General features: G+C 25.0%; 1 protein-coding gene across 1 annotated transcript; it reads right to left on the bottom strand.

Moving 5' to 3' along the window:
* Positions 1 to 3,513: 3,513 nt before the first annotated feature.
* CORC01_09498 (uncharacterized protein) lies at positions 3,514 to 3,828 on the bottom strand (the record flags this gene model as incomplete). The annotated part of the gene is made up of 1 exon (XM_022621127.1): positions 3,514 to 3,828. The coding sequence occupies one exon, from the start codon at positions 3,826 to 3,828 to the stop codon at positions 3,514 to 3,516; it is 315 nt and encodes a 104-aa protein (XP_022472399.1).
* Between the last annotated feature and the right edge of the window lie 18,869 nt (positions 3,829 to 22,697).

Here is a 22,697-nt window from a genome sequence, read left to right as displayed (position 1 = left end):
GAAACAAGTTGATTTGTCTCCAAGCGTAGTATTGAACCTCAGAGATAGTAGAATAAGACAATCTGAGAAATGAGGTTTGGTGTTAGCACTATGAACAAGATATTTAGTGCCAGTCTGTGTTCGAGCGTCCATACTCGAAGCAGGTGGTCTCAGACGTTTGGAAAGAGCGAAAAATCAATGTTTGAATAATAGCTAGCTGATGGGAAAACTAGTCGCCGGTGCTGAGTCCCAGACCTGCTCCGCAGAGCTAGTTCGTCATGATTGACTTACACCCCATGAGCCACCATATATGATTATACCTATTAAAAAGCTCGGATTCCTTCCGCTCTCTTACAAGTAACTTAATAAAGGTTGGTTTGTTTAAAAGAGCGGGATCAACTGATTTACCTAGCGAAACGGTCCGATGCCGCTATCATGCTCGGAAATGGCGGTTACATTCAAGAGTGAGAGGGCACAAATACCGACACTCTCCCTCAACGGACAACTGGTGAAGTATCGTCGACTTGACATTGCCTGAGACCAGACCGGTAACTCCGATAGGGATGTCCGAAAAGGCGGAGAAGGTTGCCCGAACACCTCCGGGCGGGACCGGCGGGCATGTTCCATACCCACGGCAGGTTAAATTGAAAAAAACATCTCCCCTGGACGGACCCCATTGCACCAGAGCCGTGCGTCGAGTATGATAACCTTGTCGCTGTGATCAAGAAGCCAGACTTTACAACTCTCAGACTTAACCTCATGGTGGGCGGGCAGGAAAATAATGACTACCTCGTTTTCCGTACCGGGCGCCTGAGTCAAGCTTTGGAGGCGGACTTGCGACACTTCACCCTTGAGACTGATTAAGACAGCAATCTCGAACAGGGGCCATCTCCTTCACATTGGAGGAGGGATCACTTCATCCCTTCGCGATCCATCTTCCCTGTCGAAACATGGAAGAATTTGGCGCATTTTGGGCTCACAGGCTTTTCCGTTGAGCAGTCAGACTTGCTCGACTTCCCCGCCCCACTCCCGCAAACCATACGTTCCGTGGAGCTAAGGTTTCTCTGGTTTACGAAAGATAATGGCAACTAAAGGGAGCTGCTCTTTAGGATTCGTGATAAGCTGGGCTGGCAGAAGCTAACCACGAGACCTCATCTGCTCTTTTGAGATCAATTAGTACCCCGTTAGCTGAGCGGGCCGTTTGGCTGGAGGATTCGTTGCAAAGGTTTCTATACAATGACGGCGAGAATCCGTATTCACTACCTACAAGGCTTGTCATGAATGCCGCGGCGGGTCGTCCTGTGACTTGGGCTCCTGTGGCTTTGACCGTAGGTCATAAATTTGGAAAGGAGAAGAACGGATTGGAGCCGAGGCTTGAACAACCCTTTCAGCCAGAGGCTTAGCTTATTGAAATGGGGATTCTCAGGAATTGGAGGGCGGAGTTGTAGATAGTGGACAGGGTCGTATCAGCAGGACGTCGGCAGAACGCAACCGACTGAACATGAGAGTTACGTGCGCTGTGTGGGCACACGAGAGAGTTTTGCCTGCAGCTTGATAATCAAAGAGTTTCGTAGTCAATCTGCCGCTGGCTCTTGACTTAATATGCGGATTCAAGAATTGTATTTACTAAAGGTAAATAGTAAAATCAAAATCTAGGTAGGTGGCGTATACTCTTCGGAGGAACTATTGAAATATAAAGCTGGCATCGAGCGAAGAATGCTAACGGAAATCTTTTGAATGCCTTTACATCACACGTCACCCAGTAAAAGGTCTTGTGAGTCATAAAGGCAAGTGACAAGGGTCGATTGGTTAGCCCCTCCATCATCCATCATCGCTGACTACTTTAAAAAAATTATTGTAATTGGAGACCATGCCCGACTATGCAGGTGTTGGAGTGGCGATTTCCATCGGAGAGCTGGTTTCAATAGCAGTTAATGGCGAGGGCTGATTATCGTCGCTGCCCAGGGAGAAACCATCGGCTTCGGTTGAGACGCAATAAAATTTTCCGATACCCAAACTCGAGCAGTGGCTCTTAGCGAGTAGATCAAAGGCGACGAATTATTCGATAGTCAAGCCGATTCTATCGGAGACTACTACACACAACACGCCGGACTTTGGCGCGTGCCATGTGGTGCAGTTGGCGATCTCGCCGGCTGCGCCGGCAGTCGGTGGTGCCGTGGTCAATATCAGAGCTGCAGTAAAATAATGGTTATAAGTCGACCTTGTTTTTTTGGCTGAAAGATAGTTTGTTAGTCTCTTTCTCACAGGACTCACGTATTATAAGGGATCCCTAAGCAACGCACTGAAAAGCTACTTGCTTACAAAATGCGGAGGTACCTATACAACTTTAGTGGTTGTAGAGATTCTCACAAAGAGACGCATTCCAGCGAATAAATTCCTGTAAATAGCATTAGACAATCCCAAAAGTTAAAGTCCGTGTCGTTCTACTCACTTGGGACAAGTCATTAACCATAGTTAATACCCACCAGTCGGCCACGACCGTGTCGATGATATTATCTGACTCAGTATAACTGCTGTATACATCAGCAAAATTTATCAAAAGCCCTCGGTGCCAGTCTCAATAATAGTCTTACTACCTTACTAGCAGTCAAGCCGCCTTCCCTTAGCAACCCCAATTACCGGCTCTTTGGAAATGTACTAAGCAAAACAATCCTCAATAAACGGCAAATCCGTAGTCAGCATTTATATGAACTCTTTAGTAGTCGTCGGCGGGAGGTATCCAGGGTACGTCGGAATGGACCCGTCAAGTCAAACGCAGCAGTAGTAATCCGCCCAGACGTTTGTCCAGTTTTCTCCGACTTGAGGGTTAAGAAACAAGCCAAGCATTTCAAAGTGTACGTCAAACGTCTCTCACCCATAGGGTTGACGATTTTACTTCCCCCCACTTCCACGCCCACTCCCACTCACCGACTGAAACAATATTGAAGGTCCTCGACGACAAATCATTTTAAACAATACTGTTCCTTTTTTCGGTTTCATTTTTTTCTACGTGGCTATACTATTTACAGTACTTGTTTGCTCTCTTTTCTTAGTAGAGGAAATTATTTAGTCACCATGAGGGACCACTCCATTGAAATACCGCCCAATCATAACATATATGACTCAATATACGGTAAAACTCTTTCGACATTGAATACCTTAACGTGGGCTTCCATAGCCGGATTTTTTTCCCCTTGTTTAGGAAGCGGCTTGTTCATACCCTGACCAAGTCTCGTATCAGGTCCAGATTGCCCGCCACAGACGGTTTAGGCAGTTGCTGGGGAGCGAGCCGAGTGACCATGATAATGTCACGAAATATGGCCTAGTATCAGCACAGACGAAGTCGTCTGCTACGTGCTTTCTCACATGTCTCTCACTATCACGCAGTATACAGACTTGATCTTTTCCTTTGTTCACTTTGGAGTAATTCGAACCACTTTCTACCCACTTCGTATGCCCATTGCTGTGTGCTCTAACTTGTGACAGATGATTTCCGCAGAGGGCGGTCTCTCTACTATGGCAACTGAAGTCGCATCAATTCTGTTGTTCTTCACTTTCCTCTTTCTGCTTGATTCCCTCGTGCTGCTGGGTTTCCTTGATCTGCTGAGTTTCCTTGATCTGCTGAGTTTCCTCGATCTGCTGGGTTCCGTCGATCTGCTTGGCTGCCGCTTCCGCCTTCTGAGCAAGTAGCATGGCACGACAACGTCGGGCGTTCTCGAAGTTCCTGGCGTCTTTGTCTCTTGTATGATGCGCAACTAGTCCGATGGTGTGTGGATCATCCGCTTTCCCATTTTTTTTCACCAATCTCATAACAGCATCATATTCCTTATCTGTCATAGAATCCTCCATTTTCAGATGCTGAGACGGCGCGCAACGCTAACCAATACAACTTTCTGTTTCCCCGTGGCACGGCTTCTGATTATGGAGAATTGTATCTTATCGTAGGTTCGTTTTATGTTTGTTCAAGCTCGGGTACTGAGCTGAGCCGTTGAAATTCAATTCTGGCGTGGGTTGTCGTGGTTGTAATCCCAGTGTTTGGATAGCCGGCAGCTCTTTGTGTAGGTGATTCGAGGCTAGGAGTTTCGTTCTTATTGGGGAGGATGTATAACGAAAGACGAGGAGGACGAGGTCGGACATCGGGCTTTATAGCCGGTAGGCTCATGATCTGGAAGCTCGCAGCAAGGTATCGTGGGTGAGGGACTGAAAGGGGGCGAATTGCTGTCGGTAAGCAGGACTTGGATTGCAGTGACTGGACCGTCAAGACAGTCCATGAACAGTGACAGAAGGAGTCTTCAAAGAGAATTAAGAGAGACAGGAGGGGTGAGTGGCCCCTTCAAGGGTAGCACTCGAAATTTATTGCGTCGTTTTAGTTTGGAGTTTACGTTGGGGAACTTTGGTTGTTCACGAGACGATGAATCTTCGCCCAGTCAAAACCGGCAAACGCAAATCCTCTTTCTCTCGGCATCGCCAACGAGTCCTTGGGTTACACAAAGTCGGCTGAAATGCTGGTAAGGCGTCTAGGCAAATGTTTGTGGTAAGCCTTCGGAATGCCGCAAACTGATATACTGTTGGTTTACGTAATCACAGGGTGATTTGTTCGATCGAACCGTGGTGACGAAGGGTCAATTACTCTTGAATTAATCTCTGCGTGAAGTGGAAAAGAGAGGTTCTGACCGTTAGTTAGATCGCCGGTCAAACGCTAATATAAAGACCCTCAGATGGCCCTTGCGCTAGCGCTAACTTAAGGTCGAATTAGGCTTTTAATCCGACACTAACTATCTCTCTTTTATTATTAAACTCATACGATTAAAAAGGTAATTTAATAATCTTATAATAATATATAATACGTCGATAAAAGTAGTATTTATAGTTCTTTTTTTGTTTCTTTTTTAAACCTTTTCCGTATAACTTATTTTTTTATATATATTATAATTATTCTGTTATTAATAAATCGTTCTAAGCTTAGGTTTGGGTTCTATTTAATAAAAACGTTTATTAAATTATTTTTATTATTAATTTAATAAATCTCGAAAATCTTACGTTATTTATACAATTATTGTAAAACTATAATATTTATTATTAACTTTTTTTTTAATAATATTTAATTTAATAAAGTATTTATATAATAAATAAGAATCTATATAAACAATTATTAATATCGTAAATAAAATTAATCGATTTATAATCTATTTAAATATAATAAAAATCATATAAATAAAGTCGACGCCGTTAACTATTTTATAAATCTTAAAAACTAAAACGCTTTTAGTTACTCTTTTATTTTTAATTAATAAATAATAAATAATATTATCGTATATTATAAATTAATCGTCTCTTATAGCCTCGTTTATTTAAAATAATAATATATCCAAATTAAAAAGTTAAATCTATATTATTTATAAATTATCTATTAATAAAAATATAAAACTTAATAAATATTAAATTTAATAAAAATAAATTAGCCCGCGATTTAAATTTATTACTTACTAATTTAACTATTTATTTAGTATATATTACGACTTAATACGTATTACTAGACCAGGGCCCTGCCCTATAAGACCTACAGCGGCTATTATACTATATATATAATAATAAAAACCTAGACGGCCACTTTTAAAACGGAAAAACTATAGATAAGTTATATAACTACGATCGTATAATAAAATAAAAAATAAACGTTTATAAATAAATAAAACGGACGATTATAAAAATATAAAACGGACGACTATTTAATAAATAGTTAGATAATAATAAATAAGATATTATAAAAGATATATTTATAATTAAGATTTATATATAAAATAGCCCGAGTTAGGTTTAAAAATAGACTTTTATAGCTTTTTTAATAATTAATTTCGTATTAGATTTTATAATTATTTTTAACTATTTTTATTAAAAACTTATTTAATAAGATTATAATTAATTACCGAAATTTTATTTACTTTACGATTTATAAATAATAGTTTTTTTAAAGTTATTTTTATAATAATTATTATTTACGAATATTATAACCTTAACTTTTATTAATATAAATTTTATTATAATTAACCGATCATAATATTTTAATTATTTTTATTTAATAAGTCGACTTTATAAAAACTTATTAAATAGTACGAACGATATTTATTAAATTCTTTTTTAATAAAAGTAAAAAACCTTAAGTTTTAAACGTTAAGCTAGCCTAAGCTAAAAGAGATATAAAAATACTTAATATTAAATATAATTTTAATAAGGACACGGTCTTTAATAAAATAATATATATTTAAATATATCGCGTCGTTAATTAAAATATTTAATATAATAAAAAATTAACAGACCTCTTTAATATTATTATTACTTAATTAACGAAAACTTAAATTAAAAACGATCGTAATATTACCGAGATATAAAAAATATTTAACGTTATATTTAAAAGATTTAAGAACGAATATTAAAAGGTTTTAAATTTCGCTAACTAAATAAATACGTTTAAAAGTGCTATTAATATTATTATTACCCCTCTTAATAAAGGATAATAAAAGCTTAAATTTAATATACTTATTATTTTTAATAAGACCCTTAGAACCTTAAAAGGATTTTTAATTTAAATTAAGAATTTTTAAAATTTTTATTAAAAAGATTTTAATAATAAAATTAAGAAAGTCGTATATACTGTTAGCTTTTTTAAAAAACGAGCTTTTAAATAGTTCGAACCTTTTTAAAAAAAATATTTTAAAAAAGAAACTTTTAATAAATATTTTATTAAAATACGAGATATTTATTATAATTTCGATAAATTTAAAAAAGTTTTTAAATCGTTTTTTTAAAATTTAAATAAAAAACGATAAGCCGAGCGTAATATATTATAATTCTGATAAATTAAATTAATAAAGGACTATTTAATTAAGTTTAGACGCCTTAATATTTAACTTAATTTTATTAATAATATTAAAATTTTTATATTTTATTAAGAATTAAAAAATAAGGTTAAGGACGAACTTATTAAAATTAATAAATTAAATAATTTTTTTTAATATATTAAACTCGTAATTAAAATCGATAACCGTTTTTATAAAAAAAAAAAGGAAAGAAAAGAATAATAATAAGAACTTAACTTAGGACGTAAATATTAATAATAATTTTAATATAATTTTAATTAAAGATACTATTATAACGGGAATAATAATCCTTAATAAATTATTATTTATAAATAATATAGTAAATTTATAAACTTTAATATAGCGAAATAAGATTAATTTTATTAAAAAAAAGAATTTAAATATTATAATTACGATAAGTTAAGATATATAGCTAGAGATTATAAATAGCTTAAATAAATTTAATAACGACCTATTTTTAAAAAATAAATTAATATTATTTTTAAAAAAGTACTTTATAAATTATTTTTTTAGACTATATATTACGACGATAACTACTTTACTTATTAAAATAATAAAAAATAATTAAAATAGTATTTTAAAAAACTTTTTAATAGGACCTTTATTATAATAAATAAATAAGAAGTAGTTTAACATCTTAAGACTATTAAAGATTATAATAAAAAGTATATTTAAATATTATTAATAATATACAAAATAATTAAGATATAACTTATTAACTTTCTTAACTAAGCGTAAACTTTTATAATAATAAAAAATAAATTTAAAAAAAAGATAATAATTAAAAATAAGGACGACTTATTTTAATTAAAAAACAAGATTTTAGTTTATAAAATATAGATTTTAAATAAATTTATTTATATAATACGACGAATATTTAATAAAATAATTTAATATTACGAATATCGTTTTTTAACAATAAAAGATTATAACGAAAATTATATTTATATATTAACTAGCTATTATAAAATTAACTAATTATTAAAAAAAAAGCGACTAGATATAAAAGTAATATTCGTTTTATTTTAATAATAATTTTAAAAACGATTAAAAATTAAAATAAAAAAAGACTTTTTTTAATTAAAATATAAAATCGATAAAAAAATAGATATTATATATTTAATATACGGACTTTAAATATTAAAAGAACGTTATTATTAATATATTAAAAAACTAAGTAAGGCTTATTATACGATAAACGCTTATATTTTTTAATATCCGATTATAAAAATAGTTTTTATTATTTTAAAATAATAAATATATAAATAATTTAAAATAATAATAAAAAACGATATACTCCGCTTAAAATAAAACTTTTTTATATTTAAAGAAAATATTAAATTAAATAACTTAAATAAAAAAACTACCGATAATATATTTACGGAATTTAATACCGAAGGACTAGATTACGACCTTTTTTTAAATAATATCGATATATTAAATTATGAATAATTAATAAGCTAATAATTATTTTATAATTTAAACAAACTTTACGATGTTGCTCGACGACGTATTTAATTAAAAATCGATTATAAAATATTATTTAATATTAACGATTTTATTATTAAAAAGGAAGCCGATTTAGATAAATAGTTAAAATAATAAGAATTTATAAACTTTTAAAAAAAATTAAATTAGCTTATTAAAGATTTAAAAGATTATTTATATAACCGATATATTCTAAATATATAATTTAATATTAAAATATTTAGAAATTACGAATTGTTTTTTAAAAAGAAAAAATTTATTAACAAAGAAATAAACAATATTTACGATATTATTAACGTATTATATTTACTTATTAAAAAATAAAAACGTCCTAATTTAATAATTAATTATAAACGGTTTATAAAAAAAGGACGAGTATTAGCTTTTAAAATATTAAAAAACTAAATACGTTAATTATAAAAAAATAACGAAAAGCGGCTAAAATAAATAAATTTTTATATTTTATAATACTTTTTAATAAGGAATATTTACGATTTAAATTTTAAATAAATAGATATAATATAAACGTTATTATTAATAACGGCGCTTAAAGAATTTTTATTTTATTAAAAATAGTAAATAAATATAAATTATTATAAATATAAAAAACGAATTTATATATTTTATAAACGGTAAAAAGAAAATAAATTAATTATAACGACGGATATATTAACTAAGAGACTATATACTTTACGATATATATTAATAATTAATTAGAATAATTAAAATATAATATTATAAAAATTGGAAATACCGACGTTATTTTAAAAATCTCGTAGTTATGAAAATATAATTTATAAATAAATTAGAAAATTAGCTAATTTTATTAAATAAACTTAATTATTAAACGATTTAAAAAAAAGGTTTAAATAAGTTTTATATAATATTCAATAAACGAAAATAAATTAAATACGATTTAAAAAAAAGGTTTAAATAAGTTTTATATAATATTCAATAAACGAAAATAAATTAAATATATCGCTTTTATTAAAACGATAGAACTTATTAAGATATTTATATTTAATACGGACGATTAAAAATCGGACCTATTTTAAATTATATTTAAGGAATACCGGATTTATATAAAACTATTCGTTTTAAAAAAAGAAATAGGATTATTAAATTATAATAGTTAAAATATAGAGATCGAATTAAAAAAAGGAATTTAACTTAAGTTTTATTTATTATATTTTATAAATTAATTTAAACGCGATAAATTTAATAAGTATATCGATAATAGATTTAAAAAGGGTTATATTAAACTATTATTTTTTTTAATAAGAGTACTAATCTTTTTTATATTTAAAAAAAGTAAAAAAAAATTTAAATTTATAATCGATTATAAAGGATTTAACGAAATCACTAAGGAAAATTATTATTTATTACTTTTTATTATAAAACTTAGGGAAATGTTATTGTCGGATTAGAAGCCTAATTCGACCTCGAGTCAGCGCCAGCGCAGGGGCCATCTAAGGGTCTCTATATTAGCGTTTAACCGGCGATCTAACCTATAGTTAGAACCTCTCTTTTCTACTTCACATAAAAATCAATATAAAAATAATTAACCCTTTATTACTACGGTTCGATTAAATAAATCACCCTATAATTACGTAAGCTAATATTAATTAGTAATTTAACTATTATTATAAATTAATAAAGCTATCGTAAAATAAAAAAGGCGACTTTTTAATACCGTACGGGATAAAAAAATCGTATTATTTTAACCTTTTATAAAAACTAAAAAAACCGACTTTTTAACGCCGTACGGAATAAAAAATTTCCGATTTTTTAAACTTTTATTAAAAAAGAAGCGTTTATTATATTAATAACGTTTTTGAACGGTCTATCGACAGAACCGCTTAGGTTAACCACCGACCGTTAAAAGAATCTTTCCTTTTTATACCTTTTTTAATTTTAAAAAACCTTTTTTTTTATTTTTTTTTTATTTATTTTTTATAGTAAATACGCGAATTTATTTATTTTATATTTATATTAATTATAACCGGATCGTATAATATTTACGTTTATTTTATAGCTTATAAAATATAAACGTAAAGAAAGAATGTAAAAAGTAAATTACGTAATTTATTTAACTTTATAAGTATAAAAAACGAGCCTTTAATAAGAATATATTAAGGCGCTGTACGATTAAGAACTAGAGAGATCTTTTAAATAAATTATATTTACGTTTTTTAATAAAAGTAAGAGTAAAGGAGGTAAATTTAATAAACTTAAATTATACGACAATCCGATTAAAAAAGAGATTAAAAATATAAAGCAAACCTTATAAAATCTTATTTAATTTAACCTTTTTTTAGCTTTTTTATTACCTTTTTAAATAGACAAATAAAATATTACCTTAATAACGATTTATAAATAAAAACGAGGTTATTATAAAATTTCTAGGCTTAACCGGCCTATTATAAGCATTTATTATATAAAAGTAGTAAATATCCTTATAATTTAATAACGGGCGTTTAAAAAAAAGGCTAAGGCTAAGGTAATTTTAAAAAAAAAAAGATTAAAAACGGATTTAAAACGGTTTTTTTATACTTTTTAAAAAGAAATAAACTACCGAATAATAATAATTTACTTAATAAACATATACGCCTCTTAGGTATTTATTTAAAAAGAAACGTACGTATTTAAGACGTTATTAAATTAACCGTAATCTATTTTAATAAAATATAATAAAACTATTTAAATTAAATAAAAAGAGCCTACGATAGCTAAAAACGATATTAAAAGCTTATTTATAAAATAAAAGATAAATATAAGGAATATTACGAGGCAAACCTAGGGCGTGGGAACCGATTTAACCCTTAACGACGAGTCGAGTGACGATAAGAAGCTGCCGCCGCTGCCTCTAAGTAAGTTAAACCTTAATACGTTAAAAGCTAATACGACGATCGCCTTAAGTTTTAGTATAGGCCGTAATATAACCTTAAGTAAGTTAAGCCGGGCGTAGGTAAGAGTGCTTATCCCGGATTAATAAATTACTATTAATATTTAGGCATATTAAAGAAATTAATTATATAACGATACGGACGATCTTAATAGCGATTAAATTAATATAGCGTTATTATTTATAATCGAAATATATCGTAAATAAAACTTAGCCGAGCGAACCTTATTTTATTATATAATTAATAACCTAAGTTATTAGCCCGATAATTAATTTAAATTTATAAATAAACGGATTATTAAGGAATTTAGTAGATTTATTTATAATAATAAAGTCCTATTAAATTAAACACTAGCGAAATAGCTTTACGAGACCTTTATAATAACGGTTTAGGTAATTAATTTTTTAATTTAGTTTAAAATATAAGTTAACCGGGTAGTTAATCAATTTAAATAGTTTATTTAACAGACTAAAAAGCCCGAATTCTTATTTAAAATTATAAACGGAGCTATTTCGGTTTTAAAATTTATATTAATTAAAAGGATATTATTAAAAATAAAGTTATTACTACTTTTATAAACCTCTATTACGGCCAACGGATCGTCGACAAAAATAAGGCTATTTAACTTTATTTAATTAAATACGAGTATTAAATTACGATTAATTAACTATAATTAACGCGGCCTTAATCCCTTTTTTTAAATAGGTTATAAAAATCTAAACTTAAAAGCGGCTAATATACGATAATTAACCGATTTATATAAGATTTTTTTTTAAAAAAAAGAAGTATTTAAAGGGAAAGTACGAGGTTTTATAAAAGACTTTAATTATATTTTATATTAATTATAAAAAGATTAAGATTTAAAATTATTAATATTACTTAGCGATTACTATCGTTTTTATTAAAAAGGCTAAGGAATATTATTACTAAATCGTATATATAATAATCGATTAAAACGACTTTATTACGATCGTTAACGCTTTTTAAAACCGTTTTAAAACTAATAATTAAAAAAAAGGGCTTCTTATTAAACTTAAAACTTTATTATTTAAATCGGTAGTAAAAAAAATAGAAAGTAAATTAAAAATAAAAATCTTTAAAAAGCTTATTTTATAGATCGATAAGATTAATAAAACTTTATTAATAAAGGGAATTGATGAACAAAAGGTCGATTATTTATTAACTACGGTCTAACGAATTAACGAAATAAGATTTATTTTATAAAGCTAATTTAATAAATATAAGGCGCTTTATATTTAACTTAGAACCGGGTTTAATATTAAAACTAAAATATTTAAATAATAATAGTTTTTAATTAACGAAAAACCTTATTAATAATATTAAATTAACTATATTTATAACGGTAAAGGAAAAAAAACTAAATACGGCGCTCGATCGTAAGGTTAAAATAGAAGAATAGCTCCGGACGGCCCTTAAAAGCCTTTTACAACAGGGTTCTATAGATTTTAAAAATACTATATATATTAAAAAAAGGGCTATTAATTTAATAACTATTTAAAAAAAAAAAAAACCGAAATATATAAGCGATATAAAAGGGTAAAAGGAACCGTTAGTAAAACTAACTTAGCTAAATATAATTAGTTTTTTATCGATTACGAAAATAAATCGCTTAAGATTATAAACCTTATTATAAGGTTTAGAAGTATAGAAGATTTAACCGCTTACCTAATCGATAATAATAAGGATCTGGACGTTTTAAATGAGACTTAATAGCTTTATTTTGCCCTATCGATAATTAGTTATTTAACGCTTAACGAGAAGCAAGCCGTGGAAGCTTTAAACGAATAGGCTTTCCTTTACGGCTAGCTATAATCTATTAGTAAAGAGATTGCCTAACTTCGAGACTCCTTAGTTTAATCCGGGGCAGAAACCTCTTATTTCTAACCTTAAATAAGCGAAAAAAGAGGTAATTTTAAAGAAGAGATAAGTTTAATAGTAGCGCTAAAACCTTTTTTATATAATTTAATTAAATAAACGGAAAGGATCGTATAGACTTATTTCGTTAATAATCGATATAGATTAAAAACCTTTTAAAAAATTATCCTAAATACGGGAGCTTTAAAATAGTTAACGAAGGGAAAAGGGCAGTTTTAAATTTTAAAAAAGATCTATTTAACCGAATTTAATACTACTAAGGCCGGTATCGTTAGGATTACGTTCGGACTAAGCGAATAGCTCGTCGGGATCAAAATAGTTAATATCTAAACTTAATTCGGCACTATAACCTTCTATATATTACCTATTAATACGCCCTTTTTTTTATACTTAATAGATATAAATCGCCTTAATATTATATTTAAAAACCTTATAAATAGGATTATTAATAATAAAGCGTTTAAAACCATTGAATAACGATAAGGCTACGTTTTTATAAAGCTCGAGACCGGTATTTTATCAATTTATTACTTTATAAAGACCGAACTACGGCGCCTTTATTAAAAGTTCGGTTACTTATCGATTTAAAAGCTTTATATCTTACTTAAATAGTTAAATAACGATATTAAGATCGCGGTAATAAAATATTTAATTAAATTCTATTATTAATATGAAATAAATATATAGAGCCTATAGCGATTTAAGTTTAAAATTTACAATAAACTTAATTTTAATTAAAAGATAATAGTAAACGTTTTTTATTTAAATAGCCGGCTAGTTTTTTATATAATTAATTTAACTACCTCTTTTTAAATAAGGCAGTTTTTTACCGATTTTTAAATAAAAACAGTTTAGGTAGTGTTAAAAGTGCGATAGATCGATATATATTAAGGCCTATTTAATAATATATAAATTAATACCGGAATTAATTTTAAATCTATTGAATTTAAAAAGAATATTAAATTATATAAGATTAAGTTAAAAGTAATATTAATTAAGGCCTATTATAATATCGATAAGATCGAATGAGCTTATTAATAATTAAAAAAAGCGTTTAAAATTATTAAAAATAAAAGCCCGGATTTTATAAATAATGATTACTTATAAATAGCGCCAAAGTGCTATAATGATATTACTGGACCATAAGGTTTAATTTTAATATTTTTAATATTCGGATCGTATTTTAAAACTATTATTTTATTACCGTCGTCGCCCGATATTATTTAAAAAGCGTAAATAATCGAAAAGGTAATATAAGCTTTATAAAATTTAAAAGTAAAAAAGTAAATTAATAAAGCCTTAACGATACGTAACGGGCCCGATATATTATAAAATCTCGATATCTTATTAAATTTAAATATATAAGTTTAAAAAAATATTATAAATAAATAGACCGGATTATATAAATTAATTTCTATCGACGAGCGCTTTTATATAGTCGTAAGAGATTAAAATTAATTATTTAAAGTTATAATAACGGCGATCCGACGGTATAATTAAATAAGTAAAGAGATAATTTATAAAGAAAAAAGAGAAAAGTTAAGAGAAGTTAAATAATTACTTTTTATTTAAAAAGGCGAAGATTAAATCGACTAATTAAAGATTATTTTTAACGAGATCGTCGTAGTTAATAAATTAGATAATTAATTATTAGATCCGCTACGACGGCGGCGAAATCGGCTTTAAAAGAATTTAATTTTATAACTTTTTAATTATAACGGATTAATCGACGATTATACCGATATCTTTTATTTAATTAAAAAGAAAATAGATTTCGAATTAGTTTTTAAATTATAAAAAAAAAAGATTATTACCGTAGAGGGTAAGCCTTACGAGGCTTTAAATATTATCGAAACGGAAACTTTATAAGATCGAGGCGTATATCGTTTCGTTTTATACGATTTAAATAAATATATTAATTTACGGATTTTTAAATTATATATAGTTTAAGAGATTAAAAATAAAGGAATTAACGCGTCGTATAAAAAATCTTATTATATAATTTAAGGATATAGTGATGTTAAAAAGGTAGAATTATTTACGTAATCGCTAACGGTTTAAAAGAGTAGTTAACGGTTAATATTAGCTTTAATCTTTTCTTTTATTAGAAATAAATATTATATATAGAGTAAGGATATTATATAAGCGTATATATAATCCGCTATTAGTTTAATATAGAAGATCTTTACTTACCTTTTAAAAGAGATAACTAGTAAGTATCTAAAGGGTACGATTATCGAAGTATTTAAATTATTATATAGGTTAGTAAAATTAGGAACTTATTAATGGGCGACTTATTACGATTTTTATATTAAATAGCTAGGTATAATTATGTTAACTTATAATCTATACTTATTAATTTTTGATTATTTAAAAGGACCCTATAGGATCGTTAGTATATAAACCGACGATATGTTAAGCGTATTTAATATCGAATTTATTTAAAAAGAAAATAAAAAGTTTAAAAAAACCGGATTTATTACTAAACTAAAAGAAATCTTTATCGCTAACTATTTATTAATATTTAATAGCGGGATCTTTATAATTAAAAACGATACCGTTATTTTTTATTAAAAAGGGTAAAGAAAGAAAATTGCTTTTATTAATTCTATATTACGTGACCGGTAAAAGAGATATCAAGTAAAGTAAGTGTTACGACCCAACACGTATGTTACGATCGGCTAGTCGTAATAAAGTTTATATTAATAAAAGTCGGGGCTACGATACTCATAAATAGTAATTGTTATAAGAATAGCTTTAGTGAAGCTATTATTTATAAATCGTAAAATAAATAAAGCTTTAGTAATTAATCGTAGTCTTATTAAATAAGTTCTTAATAAAAATAGTTAAAAATAATCGTAAGATTTAATATAAAATTAATTATTAAAAAAGTTATAAAAGTTTATTCTTAAGCTTAACTCGGGCTATCCTATATATAAATCCTAATCGTAAATATATCCTTTATAATATTTTATTTATTATTATTTAATCGTTTACCGAGCGGTCGTCCGTTTTATATTTTTATAATTATTTATTTTATTTATTTATAAACGTCCGTTTTTTATTTTATTATACGATCGTAGTTATATAATTTATTTATAGTTTTTCTATTTTAAAAAAGGCCGTTTAAGTTTTTATTATTATATATATAATATAATAATCGCCGTAAGTTTTATAAAACAAGGCCTTAGTTTAGTAATACGTATTAAATTATAATATTAGCTCTTTCCTTTAAAAGTCTAGTCCTTAGGCTTATAAAAAAATTATTTATTCTTAAATTAAAAAATCGTTAAATATTTTTATTAAAATATACTAATATTATATTAAATTGAATTAAAAAATCGAAATTATAAATAGTTATATCTCGTCGCCGTTTATTATATATTATTTATTTTTTTAATAAAAGTATAAAAATAATACCGTATTTAAATTATTATTTTTAAAATATTCATTATTTAGTTTTTTTTAATTTTAATATTTACGGAATATATTATTATTTAGGTATTTTATACAATATTTTTATTAATGTTATTTATATTTATAAATTTTTTAAAGGCTATTTCTTATAGGTCCTAATTAATAAATATAATAAATTATTTAATAATAAAGTCCGATCGTTTTAATTATAAAAAGTAAATAAAAAAATTATAATTTTAAAAAAGAATTATAAAGTTATAAAGAAAAGCTAAAGCTTATTAAAAGGCTTAAATTAAATTAAATAAATCGTTATTTAAATTAAAACGTTTTTATTTTTAAAAGCGAATAGTATTTAAAAAAAGTTATATCGTATTAAAGGAATTTCCTAAGGATATTAAGAGTATTTCTTTAATAACTTAAGAGGCGTAAGCTAATAATACTTTTAATATTATTAATTAGGACGCCGTAATAACTAAGAGTTTTAAATTTAAATTTAATTTTAATACTCTTTAAAAAACTATTAAGAGTTCTAGAGGTTCATAATAAGTTTTTATATATTATCTTTATATCTATAATTTTTTTATTTAATAAAGTATTTTTTACGTCCTTCCTTAGTTCGGTAGTTAATAATTCGTTCGATTTTATATTTTAGTTTATTAAGTTCGACGATAATACGATCTTTAATATATAAACTTTTAAATATTAACTTTAAAAATAAAATATAAAAGATTAAATAATATCGTATCGTATCTAAAAGTTTTAATTTAAAATTAATTAATAAAACTTTTTTAATAATTTTAAAAGGTTTAAGTTTTTTATAATTTAATTTATCGTTTAGTTATTTTATTTTAATATTACGGCGAAGGAGATATATATTATTTCCTTTTTTTAAAATTAATTTATTAATCCTAAATTTATTAACGTATTTTTTTATATATTACCGTATAAACTTAAGGTCTAAAAAGGCTTCTTTTTAGATTTTTTTAAGTTTATTTACGTTTATTACGGCTTTTATAACCTATAATCCTTTATATACTTTTTTATATATAGTTAATTAGAATCCGTAATTAAAATAAAAAAGGGATTCTTTTATACTTTCATTAACTACGCTATTATATATAAACTAAGCTATTAATAATAATATTATTTAATTATTTTAATCGTAATTTACATAGTAGCGGAGGTATATTTTAAGAATTTAGTTAATCCTTTTTATTTATTTATTAATTTATAAATAAAAAAAGGTTAATAATTTATAATTTATACCGAGCTACGAAATTAAAAATCTTTAGAACTTAGCGGTAAATAGCTTATTTTTATTAAATATTATTTTTTTAAATAAACTATAGTTAATAATAACTATTTTAAAGAAAGTATATACTAATTCCTTAATATTATTTACTTTTTTATATAATATAAAATAGGTAAATTTAATAAGTCGGTCGATGATAACTAAAATACTATCGTATTATATATTTATTAATAGCTTTTTAAACTTTAGTAATTTAACGATAAAGTCTTAAGAGATTAAGTATTATACTTCTAAAAGTATTAATAGTAATTATAGTTCTTTATAAAGCTTATAAGGGTTATTTTTGCTTTTTTTATAAATATTATAGTCCTTAATAGCCTTAGCGACTTCTGCTCTTATAACGGTTTTATTATAATATTAATAAATCCGTTTCTATATTTTTATAATACTTTAATAACTATATACTCGAGTATTATAGACTTTTATAATAAGCTTAGGAATTATTTTTTTAAATAGGCTAGTATTAACTCTTTTAATTATTATAAAGAGTTTTATAATAAGTATAAAATTACTGTTATCGTCGTATTTAAAGATTATTTATATTTCTTTAAAGACCGTAACTTTATAGTTAAGTCGTTTATTAAGAGCGTTTATTTTACTGTTTTTTAAACCTTTTTAATAAATAATTCGGAAATTAAATTTTAATAAGAATTTGCTTTATTTAATTTATTATTTATTTAAATTCTTATTTATCGTAAAGTTTATAAAGTTTTTATAATTTATATAAATAGTAACTTTATATTTAATTCTTAAGAGCTATAGTTTTTATTTTTTAAAAGCTTTAATTATAATTATTAATTCTTTATTGTGAATTTATTATTTAATTCTACTTTATAAAACGCTTTAAAATAGAATATATAAAAATAAAGTATTTTTTATTAGTTTTATTATTTTAAAATAGCTCTTATAGCGAAATTTAAAACGTTAATCTTAACTTCGAACGGTTTTTTTAAGTCCGGAATTATAATTATTAGTTCTAAAGTAATTAGGTTTTTAACTTTATTAAAGGCTTTTTTATATTTTTTATTTTAAATAAAAATTATATTTTTCTTTATTAGATTATTAAAAGGTTTAATAATATTAACGTAGTCCTTAAAAAATCGTTAATAAAAGTTAATAAATCTTAAAAATAATTATATGTTTTTAATATTAATAAGTATAAATTAGTTTTTAATTACCGTTATTTTAAATACCTATATATAAATTTATCTTAACGTAATCATATAACTAAAAAAATCTATTTTTTATATATAAAATTCGTATTTATTAAGCTTAGTAAAGAGCTTTGTGTTTTAAAACTTTTAAAATATTATATAAACGTATTTCTTATACGTCTCGAAATTAAAAAAATAAATAAAGATATTATCGAAATAAACGATTATAAAAATATCGATATATTCTTTAAATACGTAATTAATTATTATTTAAAATATAACGGGTACGTTAATAAGTCCAAAAGGTATAACTAAGTATTTATAAAGTCTTTTATATATTTAAAATACCGTCTTTTATTTATCTTTTTTTTTAATTTTAATCTAATTAAATACTCTTTTAAAATTTATTATAATAAACTATTAAGCTCTATATAACATTTCCTTAAGTTCTATAATAAAGGGTAATAAATAATAATTCTTTTTAATAATTTCGTTAAGTCTTCTATAATTAATTATAAGTTTAAGCTTTTTTTTATTTTTCTTAAATACAAAAAAGATTCATACTCTTATTAAAAAAAATAATAGTTTTATATAACTTTTTTTAAGTTTATCATCGATATACTTATTAAATTTATTACGTTTAAATTAATTTATAAAATATAATAAATAAAACTTAAGCTATATCTTTTCTTTTAATTTGATTTCTATATTTTAACTATTATATTTTAATAGTCCTATTTTTTTATTTAAAACGAATAGTTTTATATAAATCCGGTATTCTTTAAATATAGTTTAGAATAGGTCCGATCCTCGATCGTCCATATTAAATATAAATATCTTAATAAGTTTTATCGTTTTAATAAAAACGATATATTTAATTTATTTTTATTTATTAAATGTTATATAAAACTTATTTAAACCCTTTTCTTTAAGTCGTTTAGTAATTAAGTTTATTTAATAAAGTTAGCCGGTTTTTTAATTTATTTATAGATTATATTTTCGTAATTATAAAATTTTTAAAATAACGTCGGTATTTTTAATTTCCGTAATATTATATTTTAGTTATTTTAGTTAATTATTAATATATATCGTAAAATATATAATCTTTTAGTTAATATATCCGTCGTTATAATTAATTTTTTTTTTTTACCGTTCGTAAGGTATATAAGTTCGTTTTTTATATTTATAATAATTTATATTTATTTATTATTTTTAATAAAATAAAGATTCCTTAAGCGCCGCTATCGATAATAATATTTATATTATATCCGTTTATTTAAAATTTAAATTATAAATATTTTTCGTCGGGGAGTATTATAAAATATAAAAACTTATTTATTTTAGCCGTTTTTTATTATTTTTTTATAATTAGTATATTTAGTTTTTTAATATCTCAAAGGTTAATACCCGTCCTTCCTTCACAAGCCGTTCGTAATTAACTATTAAATTAAAACGCCTTTATTTTTTAATAAGTAAATATAATATATTAATAATATTATAAATATTATTTATTTTTTTATTAATAGGTTCTTTCCCCTTAAAGAATAATTTATAATTTTTAAATATTTTAATATTAGATTATATGTTTAAAATATATTAATTATATAAGTAGTTTTTTAAATCCTTAGTAAGCTAATTTAGTTCTCTTTAAAAGCTTATAAATTCTTATTATTTTAGTTACTTATCTAAATCGGCTTCTTTTTTAATAATAAAATCGTTAATATTAAGTAGTATTTTATAATCGATTTTTAATTAAGTACGTTATTAAACGACGTTATAAAGCTTATTTAAATTATAAAGCGATTATTAATTTATTAACTATTCGTAATCCGATATATTAATATTATTTAAAAAAGGGTCGTAATTTAGTCCTTTAATATTAAATTCCGTAAATATATCGTTAGTAATTTCTTTATTTAAATTATTTAGCTTAATATTTTTTTTAAATATAAAAAAGTTTTATTTTAAACGGAGTATATTATCTTTTATTATTATTTTAAATTATTTATATAATTGTTATTATAGGATAATAAGGATTATTATTAAACGGACTAACGGGGATATATACACAGATCCCGGTAACAAGTTAATAATCAAAAAAGTGATTCTATTCTATAATACTCTTCCTAAGTTCGTATAATAAGGAAAGTGTTTTAAAATATATCTTTATATATAACTAGAGCTAGTTACGTATCGGAATATTTACGTAACTAAATAAAGGTTTAATTACTTTTAATATACCGTACGTTTAATCTTAGTTATTATTATTTTAATACTAAAAACTTTTTTTTTTATTAATAAACGTACGCCATCCCTTAAATTAATAACTAAATTAAACTAATTATCGTTTCATAAAGTTAGTTAATAAACTAAATAAATAAGTTATCGTACGACGATAGTTACTCATTCTCCAAAATAATAAACTAAACTCTTACGCCCTTAACCCAAACAAATATAATAACAATCCGTTATATAATTAAATAAAAACAAAATAATTATTTACTAACTAATAAATAAGTCAATATTAAAATTAAACTTATTAATAAATTATATATACGATTATCGTATTAATTTATTTAATTTAAAATAGTTATAATAAATTACTTATACGGACCTTTTATACTAATTTATTACTTTTATAAATACTTACTTAAGTATTTATATAAAAGGGTATATAAGAGTAGCCTTTACCCCTTTTTTAACCTTTTATTTTCTTACCTCTATATTAATTCTATAAACAACCTAAATAATAAAGCTTTTTCTATTATATATTAATAATAACTTTCCATATTAACTTCGTATAAATTAATATATTTCTTATTCTTATTAATTAGCTCGTTCTTGGTAATTAAAATGCTCGGTTTATTACTTTAATAAGAGTTCGTAAAGTTCGTATAGATCCTTAAGGTATTCGTTATATTATTTTATTTACTAAATCTAATTCGAATCGTAACTTTATAATCTCTTTTTATATTAATATTTATACGGTCTTTTTTTTATTATTTTTTAATTCGTATTAATATTTTTTTAAAATTAAGAGCGCTAGGTTATTTAAATACCCTCGCGCAATATCTAAATACGTCTTTTTATTAATAAAGATTTTTATTTTTTATTTATTTATATTATTTATTATAAAGGTTATTTCTGAACTATCTTAGTTTAATCCTATAGCTTTATTATATAAAGTTATATTTAGAAATATTAATAATCTAATATTCGGTTCCGTAAGTACGTACGAGTTTATAACTATTAAAATAGAGTTTATACCGAATACGTTTAGTAATTTTATAATACTTATTACGAGTATATTAGTCGTGGTTTGTACGAAAATAATAATAATAATAGAGGTAGCGGTCTTAGTAAAAGTCGTTTTAATGGAGGTCGGTTTAGTAAAGGTCGGTTTAATAAAAGTTAGTTTAGTAATAATCGTCCTCGTAGTACAATTAAAGGTCGTTTTATAATTAAAAGTATTAAAGTTATTAAAAAGTATCCTATTATATTAAAGTGAGGGATTTAGGGTTTTTAATTTAGTTTATACGATAAAAAAATAATATAAAAAGATTAATAAAATAAATATATATTTAAGTGTATAATATAAATAATAAAACAATTTCAATTAAAATAAAAATAATCTCTGTGTATATTAGTTATATCGTACGACTAATAA

Source organism: Colletotrichum orchidophilum (genome assembly GCF_001831195.1).
Source record: "Colletotrichum orchidophilum strain IMI 309357 chromosome Unknown Scaffold_86.1, whole genome shotgun sequence".
Lineage (NCBI taxonomy): Eukaryota > Fungi > Ascomycota > Sordariomycetes > Glomerellales > Glomerellaceae > Colletotrichum > Colletotrichum orchidophilum.
The sequence above is the reverse complement of the archived record's forward strand: the minus strand, read 5'-3'. Positions and strand labels throughout refer to the sequence as shown.